The sequence below is a fragment of the Triturus cristatus genome, chromosome 3_1 (assembly GCF_964204655.1).
Source record: "Triturus cristatus chromosome 3_1, aTriCri1.1, whole genome shotgun sequence".
NCBI lineage: Eukaryota > Metazoa > Chordata > Amphibia > Caudata > Salamandridae > Triturus > Triturus cristatus.
The window spans coordinates 114,817,172-114,830,006 of NC_140583.1; the positions used below are offsets into that span (position 1 = coordinate 114,817,172).

Below are 12,835 nucleotides of genomic sequence, written 5' to 3' on the forward strand. Positions count from 1 at the left end.
CGGTGGTCTGTAGTGTCTGAGGAGATTGAAGAGTTCTCTAGGAGCTATTTATGAAACAACAGACTATGGCTTAATCCTTTCCTGGCTGTGTCTAGACATGTCCGACGTTGCAGCGAGACCTGGTGTGCACTTTAATAATAACATTCTGTAGGCAAATAGACAGACGACAGACCCGGCACCTGGCGCCGCCAACTAGTGGCATCAGCCGTGGTAGCTACATCATGATTGATACATAGGGACGCATTAGGGTAAAATCTATCAATAAATGTAATACCAGAGCCTAGGATCAGTGGAATAATCCTCGAGTCCCTTAGCACTCCCTCGCGCTTTCAAGAAATATCGTTCAGTTTAGATACAACCTCGATTAAACGTTTTCGTCATTTTCTGGATAAACTAAATGATACTGTTTCTACTGTTAACTTTTACATGTAGCTCCCATCACATTGTTAAGTGAAGTGCCCCTCGATCTTTCTGTACTTTTCTGCATTATATAAGATTACAGAATTTATGGATCAAGGAAACAGTGCGCAGCTGAGCACTTGTGATAAGAGATCACAGTGACAAGACACTCTGAGCCTCAATTAGAGCTCGTCCCCCAAACTCCCCCCAGTGTTTCACACCTGTTAAACCAAGGAGCCAGGGTGTAGCATTCTTTCCCCTTTATAAATTTCATAGTAAGAACCAAGAGTTAACAAGGTAATACTGCACGTTTCCCACTCTTTGAACTACAAAACTCATTAGGAATTCTTGGTAAAAAAATTTGGGAGAAAGAACTGATTCTGAAATTTGTACAAATTTTGTAATCTTGATTCGGGCTAAATCTAGCATTTGTGATCAAATCAGATTACCGGGGATTAGGAAGGTCAGATTAGGTAGCGGGGTTGTAAATCAGCGCTGATTGGCTGGCGAGAGAGCGACACCGCAAGAGTCCTTTAGGTCTCCAAATTAGGGCCGCTCTTCTTCAGAGACAAGCTCAGCAACACAGACGAACAAGGAAAAAGAGAGATCTCAACGGAGGGCATCATTTGAGACCAGGACGATTAATGCTCCCCTTTAAACCTACAAAGAGATATTTTGTTTTCCCCAACAGGCAATATAACTTGATGGACACCAGATGCTGAGTGAACACAACGTCCATTCCTAAAGGTTTATCATTATAAAAGGCCCCTGAGGCACACTTTATATGAAAGGATAGGTTGCACCAATGAGGAAAAAGCCCGCAGCACTCTGACATCTGAACCCACCTGTTGGAAGCCGTCACCAGCAGCACCTTGTGAGCATAGAACAGCTTTCCTTCCACCACGAAAGTCACATCAGACATCTCTTTATTGTTGAGAAAGTGAGGGTCTGGAATAAAAAAAAAGAGACGTTAAACGGCAGACTCTACAGAAAAAAGGACAGAAACATCTACCCCAAAGCCTAAAAACCCATAATCCTCTTTTTGCCATGCGAGGCAACAATGGTACAGTGGATAAAGTGAGTAAGTCACCCAGGATCACAACATTCGTTCAACTGGATGAGAGGCTTAGGGGCGTATTTACGAACCACTTGCTCTGCCGTTGCAATACTTTTTGTGACGCAACGGTGGCACAAACCACCAAATCATATTTGTGAGGCCACGCAAAGTCACTTTGTGTGACTTTGAATGGCCTCATAGATATGACGCAAGACACCGCAGTGCAAATCGCTGCGTCGCCTTACTCTGCGCTAAGGAAGAGTTCCTTGTGCGTTGTTGTGGTGGGTGTTCCAAGGCAAATCCCATGGTTTTTGATGCATTCCCACATTTTCAAGAACTTCTAAACCTGGGAATGCGTCAACATCTTACACCTCCCTAGATGAGGAGTAACGAGGAGAAATATGTTTATTTCTTCTTGTTTTCTCCTCTTTCTATGTGTGCCACGTTCAAAAGACCTCGGCTTATGCTCGGTCCCAAGAGTTAAATGGACTTATACGGGAAGCCGATCTTTTGCCTACGTGGGCCCTAAGTTGTGGAACGCCCTCCCGCTATCCTTGAGAAGTTGTACCTCTCTGAGCACGTTTCAGAAACAGTTGAAAACCTAGATGTTTTGAGCTAGTATGCTCCGGATGCTCTTATTCGTCTCCAGGTGCTGGGAAACCCTGTGTAGGTAACTGTTGTCATATATAAGCTTTAAAAATAGCGTGGGCCATACATATGTCTTTACGTTTGGTACAGCTACCCTTAGCATCGTTAGGTGAAAACTACTGCATTGGTGTAACTAAAGCAGTGTTTACTAGGACTACGGCAAAAGATAGCTGTCTGTCAGCGAGACCTTAAAACCACTACTTCCTTATCTTGATCTAGCTAGGCCTATGCATTTTAATGTTTAATGAACAGTTTGCTTTATATGCAAATAGCCAAAACCATATACCCCCTGGGCAGCGACACGTTACTCCCCCCAATATGTGGCATTCAAATATCTGTGGGAGCAGCAGGAGAACGGTACAGAGGTACTGAATCGACGTCTATTGGGGGCCAGGGAAGCTCTTGGCGTGTTAAAAACACGGGAACCACCAATTCAGGCCAATGGAACCTCAGGATTCCCAGACTCTAAGCAAAAATAACCAACAAACCCCCAACACTATCCAATTACAGGACACGATGAACAACCAATGGAAACTGTCCGTGTGTGTGTGGTGGCGGAGGGTGGCCACGCGGGCTCTCACCTAGTCTAGCGGGCAGCGTCTTCTTTATCTCGGGGATGCTGGGGATAGGGCTGCTGCTGTAGCAGTGGGAGAAGATGGCGGCCAGCTGTTGGTTGACGGCATCATTCTGTTGGCAAAGCAGGCACTTTCAGTCGATAGAATGTACAAAGTAAAGCGCTTCACTGTTGTAAACAGAACTTCAGTTTTTAAACCACAGCATCAGCCCCTCCTCCAACTGTGATTTTCACTTGGTTGAAAAAAAAAATTTCTATGTCAGTATTTTTCTTGGCACAGATGTCGTGATTAGCTGAAAAATGTGATGGTGTACCATTATTCGTTTATATTCCATTGTCAGGAAACTGCGGTGCTCCCAATTTTTGAAGCCAGGGCTCTGCTCCTTGCTCTGGGTCTGTGCAGAGGCCTCGCCCTGTCCATTATCCGGCCCTGGCTTGTGCTCTGCATGAGTGAGCCACCTCCGCTTCCCATGCACAGCTGCCATCTTTGGGCAGAGATAACAAAGGGCAGGATACAGCTGGACCAGGGAGCACTGCACAGCCCTTCCAAGGCCTGCGAAAGATGGACGTGTGTGATCTGAAGTGACAGATTTTATATAACCGCCTCCTCTATGCAGTCACATCAGAATAATGATCCCCTACAGCAGATCAGGAGACTGGCAGATGGTGGACGGAAGTGGATGGCATCCCACAGGGGACACTGCCACCTTCTAGCCAAAGGCCAATAAACAAGATATAAAATAGTACATTTGTATAGCACACTCTATGAGAGGTGTATCTGGGAGAAGAGGAGGCAGTGCCCTTGTCATTGTAAACCATGCAATGGCATAAGCCTGTGCCAACCTATTACAGCTGTAAGCATCTTATGCTGTCATTTACACCTCCACTGTGGCCTCACAGTGGCTGCATCCAATGCCGCCTTCTTCCCAAACACTTTACCTTCTGTATGTTGTTATTATTACTCAGTTTAACATAGTAATGATATCCCTGACACTGAAATGATAAAAGACTGAGCGAACAAGGCTTGAATTCTGAACCTGTAACCTGCAGATCCCACAAGCATCTCAGCAGCGCGTGCTCAAACCATGTCTAAAGGGGGTCACATATTAACACCTGACAAATAGGAGATGCAGGAAAATTAGTGCATGAGATACATGGACACTAAAAATAATTCTCCCTAGGTGTAGACACAGACTATAACTTTGACACAAATTGGAAAATAGAATAATTTAGCTTAAAACTAGGGATATTCTATGTGGCTGTGATATCACGTTCTCCTTAATAACTGCTCCTACAGCTGCCTTCATAACTTTTGGACCAGGGAGTGCAAGAACAAAGAGCAGAGCTAGGGCAGTGAGGGGCAAGTCAGGGTGCTACCCGATTGATGTTTGCGTGCTCTGTTGTTGTGGAGGGGTACAAGCCTGTTGTGGAGTGGTAGCATGCATGTTGTGGAGGGGTACCACACCTGTTGTGGGGCGGTATTCACCTGTTGTGGAGGGGCACAGCACCTATTGTGGAGGGATACACGCCTATTGTGGAGGGGTACCACACCTGTTGTGGATGGGTACCACGTCTGTTGTGTAGTGGCACCACCACTGTTGTGGAAAGGCACCACATCTGTTGTGGAGGGGCACCGCACCTGTTGTGGAGGTGTACCATGCCTGTTGTTGAGGGATACATGCCTGTTGTGGAGGTGTACCACACCTGTGGTGGATGGGTACTACATCTGTTGTGTAGTGGCACCACCCCTGTTGTGGAAGGGCACCGCACCTGTTGTGGAAGGGCACCGCACCTGTTGTGGAAGGGTACCATGCCTATTGTGGAGGGGAACCACGCCTGTTGTGGAAGGGTATTTGCCTGTTGTGGAGGGGCACCGCACCTGTTGTGGAGGGATACATGTCTGTTGTGGGGGGGTGCCATGCCTGTTGTGGAGGGGTACCACGCCTGTTATGGGGGGTGCAATACCTGTTGTGGAGGGGCCCCTCACCTGTTGTGGAGGGGTACAATGACTGTTGAGGATGGGTACCACGCCTGTTGTAGAGGGGTAGCACGCCTGTTGTGGAGGAGTGCCACGCCTGTTGTGGATGGGTACCATGTCTGTTGTGTAGTGGCACCACCCTTGTTGTGGAAGGGCACCACACTGGTTGTGGAGGGGCACCGCACCTGTTGTGGATGGGTACCAAGCCGGTTGTGGAGGGGTACCATGCCTGTTGTGGAGGGGTACTACACTGCTCCTCTCCGGTTCCTGGTACCTGCACTGGTCCGCAGTGAGTGAATGCTAGTATCCTAGATTATATCCCACGTTGTTCTCAATGTTATCCACCTATAGATCTGGGAGTTCTAGTGCGTCACTTTATTTAATAAATGGAAGACATCCAACCACTTCTGTATGCACCTATGTCATATTAACTGCTAACATAAATCAATGCTGCTTCCTGTCATGCATTTGTTCCTTAATTCTGACTTCTTAGGAGCCCTCCTCTCAAACCTTTCTCCAATCAATTAAAATCCACCCTCAGTCTTATATTTTACACCCTCAATTCTTTGCATGAGCCACTGCTTCTTCTATTTGCACACTGGCTCTACCTGCATCCTTCTGGCTTGTCAAACATACATTTCAGCACTCCTCTTAGTGTGAAGGATAAAGGCATAGTGTAAATTAAGTCATAAGCCAATGTGGAATGAAATGTATTTTCCATGTGGCGGCAATCTGTCAGGAGCACTGCCCCCCCTCACCTTGCTGGTTTTAAGGATATTAAACATCAGCTGCAGGCCATCCTCAGCCAGTTCCTCATTGAACTCCTCCTCTTTGATAGTGGCAAACTCCCGCAGCAGCGTCTGCATCACAGAGAGTCGCGACTGATGGAAGGAGGTCCTCAGAGACTCTATCCAGACGTGCAGCTTCCAGGGGATACCTGTGAGCGCGATCCAACCAACCAGAATACAGAGTGTTGATACATATCAGTATAAAAACAGAAAAGTAGAGGCCAATGAAATAAAAAGGCCTACGAAGGTGCAACATCTCTAAATACTGATGTACTCCCACAGATATACAACAGCGTGCCCGTACATCTGCCTTGTATTATGTCTCTTCTAGATCCCCTAACACATGCCATGGTTTGGAGTTCTGCCACGGTTTGTGAGATATCGGTCCCTTGTAGAGCACTTATATCTGCCACGGGGTGTCTATTCTAGATTCTTGTAGATTTCCTATGGTTTGGCGGGTGTACATCTCTTCTAGATCTCTTATACTTGCCATTCTGTCTGTTCTAGATACTATTAGATCTACCCTGGTTCAGATGGAGTGTGTCCATTCTAGACCTCTCACATTAGCATGGATTCTGTCTCTTCAGGATCTCATCTGTCCCCAGTGCTTTGCCTGGTGTGTGTCCCATCTAGGTCACCTATAGAGTCTGTCTCTTCTAGATCCCACACATCTGCTATGTGTGCCTGCTGTGTGTTATTCCTAGAATTACTACATCCACTATGTATTATGAGATCTCAGTGATCTCCCTTGAATCCACCCTGGTTTTCATTGTGTGTGTGTTTTGTAGATCCCTTATGTCTGACTTGGATTTTGTCTTTTCTAGATACCATGGTTCTGATATAGTTTTCCTGGTCTGTACCTTTTCTAGATTCCTTATATCTGCCACGGAGCCTGCCTCTTGTAGACCCCATAGACCTGCTAAGGTTTGCCGAGTGTGTGTTCCTTCTAGATGCCTTTCATGGATTCTGACTTTTCACAGGTCCAACCTGATAAACATATGTCCTCTTAATTGCAGTAGATATGCAACAGTTCATCTGATATGTGTGGTCCCTTCAAACTGCCAGATCATTTACTGTCACATAATCTTACTTGGCGAGCTAGCACGCACATCTCATCGCTTTCATGGAATACAAGGCCTGGCTACATATTTGGTAACGTTTCTTTCTAGACGAGAACATAATGGATGGCAGGAAAGCATCTTCCTACCATGAACATGTATAGTATCAAATATTTAATCTAAATATATTTCTTCACAAAATAGCAAGACAGATCATTTATAATCTAGTGATTCATATATGTAAAGTATAGTTCCTAAGAGGGGTCAAAATATATATATCTTTATTATTACACCATAACTAAAATCCCACATCACTAAGGGACAGAGAACACAAAAGACAGTACACTTATGACTCAAAATGCTACGCCCCCCTCTGGTAAGGCGTAACGAGGAAAATATCTTCATTTCTCCTTGCAACTGCATCTTTCTAGGTTTGCCATAGTCTGCAGCACGCATAGATAGGGGAATATGCCTCAGGGGATTGTTTTTGAGCAAGTAGGTGCCCCTTCCTGCATTAAAACAATCCTACGTGCATCGCAAGCATCCTTGTGCAAAGGTGCCTGCCTTGATGCTAGGAGGCCGACTGTGTGCCAGCAGGAGGAAAGAACAGGAATGCGCCAAATTGTAATAAATACGGCACATTCCTACCCTTTCCTTATAACGCAGGGCAGCGCAGCAAGGTGCCTTGCTTCACTAAGTAACTTTTACATAAATTTGCTCCCAACTGTTTGCAAACGCTAAGCCTGACTTACCGAGTGCCCTGAGCTCCATGGTGATGTCGATGTAACCATGTTCAGCGCTGTAGTAGGAGGCCTCCTGCAGAGCCTTCATCCTGGCTTTGCTGAGCCGGACCTGTCCCTCGTTGCAGCTCCCGGTGCTAGAAGTGTCGCTCTCTACGCCCTCCGCCAGGATCTCCTCAAGCGACAGGACATCTCCCTTGGAGTGCTGTGGCTGCGTCAGCAGTTTCCGTAGAACGTTCCTATCAGACATCTCACATTCAATTCTTTATGTCATACATGCATTGTTTACAGAACGCAATTTATTTATTTTTGTTTTGTTCAGTATCTTCCTCAGGGTTTTTATTTTTTTTATCAGGACTGTGGCACTCCATACACCTGATAAGCAAACAGTGGCAATCAGATTGATATGGGTTTAATGTGCCAACACAGTCATGCACAAGTGCTGTTTGCATACAGACCCATTGGCATTGACAATGCTTGTTTCTATAACTTCCAGATGTCACCTGTGGGCTACTGTTATGCGCAGTGATGTGGTATACCTGTAGGAGGTTTCTCGCTGCTCTAATTAGGATGTTTTCATTTTCCAGGTTTGGGATCCTATAGTTTCCTTATTCATCATGGGACATGGCCTTCTGATTAGTAAACCTGTATAATCTCTCCCACTGAGCGTATATTGACCTATCCCCTGCCAGCATGCCACTGATGGCTTTCAAGGTCACAGCCAATCACAACCACTATGATAATGCCTTTTGGCTCCTAGAATGCAGTAAAAACTAGCCCTTGGAAACAAATTATTGCAAGGCAGCCAACAATGGGAAGTAGGATTAACTCATTTAAAATATAAAGGTCCATTCTTTTTTTATTTCACATGGACATCATTTCAAAACATGGCCCTATATTTACATTATGGTGCATACACCACGCAGCCCTTTCCAGTATCAACTGCATTCACAGGCTTATTTATGAGAGCCTTGCGTCACTTTTGTACCATGTAAAGTGGCACATGCGTGATGCAGTGCTCTCATAAACATTTATGAAGCTACGCAAAGCCGCCCTGCGTGCCATTCAATGGCCTCATAAATCATGAGTAAGGCGACGCAGCACAAATCTCTGTGTCGTCTTACTCTGTGCCTGGGAGACGTTTCATAGGAGTTGTGGTGTGCTTTCCCACACAACACCCATGGAATTTGATGCTGCCTGGGATTCACAAAGCAATATAATCCTGTGGGAGGCGCCAAATCTGTACGTCTCCTGAGGTGAGACTTAATGAGGAGAAATATGTTTATTTCTCCTCGTTTCCCTCTTTCCATGTGTGCTGCATTTTGCAGCACACATAGAAAGAGGAAAAAGCCTCTTTGGATTGCTTTTCTGCAAGAAGGTGCCCCTTCCTGCACAAAAACAATCCTGCCTGCAACAGAGGAAGCCTTGTACCCTGGTGCAGGGAAGCCTATATTGGTGCTAGGTTGCCAAAACGGCGCCATCGCAGGCACAAAGGACAGGAATGCACGTATTGCTTAAATACTGTGCATTCCTGCTCTTTCACTTAGGCATAGGGCAGTGCGGCAAGATGCCGTGCTAACTGCCCTATGCCAAAATGCTATAAATGAGGCCCTCAGTGCTTAATTAAGGGTGGGCATTGGCACTCTTTCAGGACCATGACTTCTTTTTTCTCATCAGACTGGCTAACTTTTCTGTAGAGATCATTATGTTACTGTCAAATATGTAGTAAAGTCCATGGGTGATTTGTTTATTTTCGTTACAGTTCCACTGAAAGCAAGATCCCGCTCAGCCCTCAGTGACTGGGCAGAGACTAATATGAGTGTCTACTTGGGAAAAGGCCAAACCACAGGGCTAGACCAATTTCAGAAGATAAATTAGATATTGTAACATATCATTAAACCAGCGAGTAATCAACTTTGTAATGTGAATTGTTAGAGCTGGAACAAATGTGTACATTTCACAGTGAACCTGAACACTCAATCTGCTCTACATATGATAGAATAATTTGGATTCATGATTAATTAAAAGTAATAGTAGAGCAGATTTATCAAGAAAAACATTTTTTATAGATTGTTAAAGTCCACCGCAAATTCAAACTGTTTTGTATCAGCAAAGTTAAAACTGGTAGATTTTAAAATAAAAAAGACTTCCAGCATACGGCATGTATCTTTATTTTCTTTCAATTTTATTGGAATAAATAGCAGGCCCTAGACCATTGCGCAACCACTAACTTTACAGCAATGGATAACACCCATATTAGGTAATGAGCTCATGGCAAATGCTCTAACCAACACTAGTGGAGAGCTCTTATGGTTAGAGGTGGGTGAAAATTCTGCTCCTCTGGCAGGTACGCAGAGTTTTGCACACTCCGCTTTCTGCCAGGACTGTAAAGTTCCGGAAAAAATTGCCAACCACCATGTGGCGGAATTTTATTCTCACACACGGCTTGCCAATGTTAAAGCTGGCAAGCAAAAGTGAGAATATGCACCCCCTAGTGTGATTTTCAGGCGCTAGAATGCCTCCCGGCAAGATTTCTGAATCCAGGCGGTAGCGGCAGGTCGCAACCATTCAGATTGAGAAAGCTGCGGCTCGAGTAGAAAATCTGCTGAAGCAACAGAAATAACCAGCGCCCCCTGGTGCACCACGTGGTGCCATTCGCACTGATTTTACAATGCGGAACAAGCTCCTAGTGCTAAAGATCAGTGCAAGCAGCACGTAATGCCGAATTCTGTCTACTTGCGGAACTCCACAAAGTTTCTATGGAACTCCACGAGTTCCGTCCACCTCTACTTATGGTACAACATGTGTCTTTCTAAAGGGCATGTTCATCTTAGAAAGAGTATCTTGGCGCTGACTGAAATAACAGATGTTTGTTACGCAACGGTATGTAATTTGCCACCCTCAGAAGGATGAAAGACTGCGGGGACTTGCCGCGGATACGAACCTGTGACGATACAGTCAGTGGCTGCTCCTCCGCTATGGCGGAGAAGCATCGCCCCCCCCCTCTCCCCACCAGGAACTTTAAACAGAAAAAACAAAACAAAAATAAACTAGGTTTATTATCCTTTTATTTATTTTTCCATTGCTGAGTTTTGGGGGCAGTGCCAAGCGGGGGGAAACACGAGAGGAGTTGTTTACCACTGCTATTCAATGCGAATGACAGTCTGGCCAGACATTCCAGGCCGGCCAATCCGTCATGTGCACTGAAGCTCTCTCCTACCTGAGCTGCGTTGCCAGGTTGGACAGAGCAAGCACAGGCTCCCAGTCTCAATGGGAGCGCAAATTATTGGTGCTCAAGCCAATCCTGATGCTGCTTTCATGCTGCCACCAGAAGCATGACAGCAGCGTCAGGATTGGCCAATGGAGTCTGTGCTTGCAGAGCAGAGGAGGCTGGAAGAGAGCGATGCGGTGATCTGGTGAAGCAACAGGTAAGTTGTCTTTTTTTATTATTTATTGGTACCCCCCACCCACGAGGGTGACTAAAGGGAAAATAAAATGATAATAACAATGTTATTATCATTTTATTTGTTCCAGTTGCTTTGTGAGCAGGCGGGGCTGCTCTGGTCTCAGTGCAGGGGCAGAGTGGTGGGCACACTGTAGTGCGGGTGACGCCTTTGCCGGCCCTCCGGGGCCGGCCAAACAGTCATGTGCGTTTTCCATGTTTTCCATCCAGGCTGCAGTACAGCCTGGGTGGAAACATGCCCAGGCCCCCAGTCCCCGTCTGAGCACCAAATCACAGCACTCAGACCAATCACAACTCTGAATTGCAGCTTTGTGATTTGTAAGGGGAGCCTGGGTGCTTACCAATCACAACGCTGCATTGCAGCTTTGTGATTGGTCAGGGGAGCCTGGGTGTGCCTCCTGGTTCCTATTCCAGCGCGGAGGAGCGACGGAGCAGAGGCGTGGGACGCGGCGATAAGGTAAGTGGTTTTTATTTTTATTTTTTTACATTCCCCTTCCTCCTCCCCCTCCCCCCGCCCCCGATCCGGGCAGGCCGCTGCTGCAAGTACCTACAATCCACTGAGCCCATCAGACACAACTCTATTAAAAACACCTATTATTATTACTTTTTAGTTACAATTTGAGCACCCACTATAGAGCGCGAGACTAAACTGGACTTTGTTTATGGAGAATGCTCTTTTCCAGTCCGACCAGTGACGAAAGTTCTATGAAGTTCCCAACTGATAAAGACTAATTCCCACAACGCGGCCGCTAGGGGGCACTGTTGTTACACATAGAGCGGGTTCAGACTACCAGAACTTCTTATTCAACCTCGTCTCAGGGTAATTTTCTCCAGGCTCCTGGTCCTACATCTGCCTTTATTAGCGGGCTGCGAGACAAAAACAGAACTTTGCTAATAAGTGATCTGGAAGGCGGGTAGGTGAAGGAGAGGGCTGGCCAGTGTAGTCGCAGGAGGGCCAGAACCATGACAGATTTTTAGAGTAAGCAATGTCTGTGTAAAGTAGTTCCATTTCAAATCACTGTACATAAATGTATCTGATGTGGAAAGATTGAAAATCTGGCCTGGATCTGTCCCTGCTATGCTGGAAATAGCTGGTCGCGGGTGGCTAACGCGGGTCCAGGGTGGCTTGAAGATATGACAGAATTTGAGAAAAGCCACTATGTAAAGGGTGTTTTTGCAGTTTTATGTAGCACAAACTTGGTTCGAGGGTATTAGAGCACATTACAAGACAACTAGATTACATCACACATTTCATAGACATGGGGAGATTAAGGGCCTCATTTATGACATTTTGGCGTAAGGCAGCGGAGCAAGTCGGCAAAGTGAACGGGCAGGATTGCACCTTATTTAAGCATAATGTGCTTTCCTGACCTTTCTTCATGCACTGGCACCGTTTGGCAGCCAAGCGCCAACATAGGCACTCTTGCCCTATGGTGCAGGGGGGCCTGTGTTGTCGGCAGGATTGTTTTTGTGCCGGAAGCAGCACCTTCTTACACAGAAACAGTCATTAGAGGCGTTTTCCTCTTTCTATGTGTGCTGCAGAATGCAGCACACTTGTAAGAGGGACAAAAGAATGAGCTGAAATACAAACATTTCTCCTTGTATACATTACGCCTGTTCTGGGAAGGCATATGGTGTTGGCGCTTCTACATTTTCATGTGATGAAGGCAACCTGGGGAAGCATCAAAATCCATGGGTGTTGCGTGGGAACACCCACTGCAATGCCCATTGAACGCCTCCCTAGTGCAGAGTAAGGCAATACAGTGACTTGCGCTGCCGTGCCTTACTCCATATCTATTAGGCCATTCAAAGCAAGGCAGAGCGGTTTTCTGTAGCCTCATAAATATGGTTGAGAGGTTTGGCGTCGGCGCATCAGAAAATGTGACGTTTCGGCAGTGCAAGTCTCTCATAAATAAGCTCCCAAGTAATTTACCCAGAATCACGAGATGTAAAGACTTTGGTTTATTAAAATATCGCTTCTAGTTGGCATGCAGGGCCTTCAAACCTGATGGACAGTTTTATCCCCTGCCCTTCTCCCCGAGACCTTCTATCCCAGTTCTTAAATTAAACTCTTACCAACCGGCATGATCCTGTGCTTTGATTTAGGTCCTCAAACTTAAGAGACATGAC

The 12,835-nt window shown here is 46.0% G+C and overlaps 1 protein-coding gene across 1 annotated transcript in view; it reads right to left on the reverse strand.

The window, feature by feature from the left end:
- Positions 1 to 12,835, reverse strand: part of LOC146859807 (ankyrin repeat and BTB/POZ domain-containing protein 2-like) — a 487,880-nt gene that overhangs the window by 23,047 nt on the left and 451,998 nt on the right. Inside the window, exons 10-13 of the mRNA XM_085643532.1 lie at positions 7,255 to 7,481; positions 5,415 to 5,593; positions 2,686 to 2,791; positions 1,245 to 1,347 (exon numbers count right to left, since the gene is read on the reverse strand). Of these exons, the coding sequence (XP_085499658.1) occupies positions 1,245 to 1,347; positions 2,686 to 2,791; positions 5,415 to 5,593; positions 7,255 to 7,481 (615 nt within the window). The remainder of the gene's footprint in view (positions 1 to 1,244; positions 1,348 to 2,685; positions 2,792 to 5,414; positions 5,594 to 7,254; positions 7,482 to 12,835) is intronic.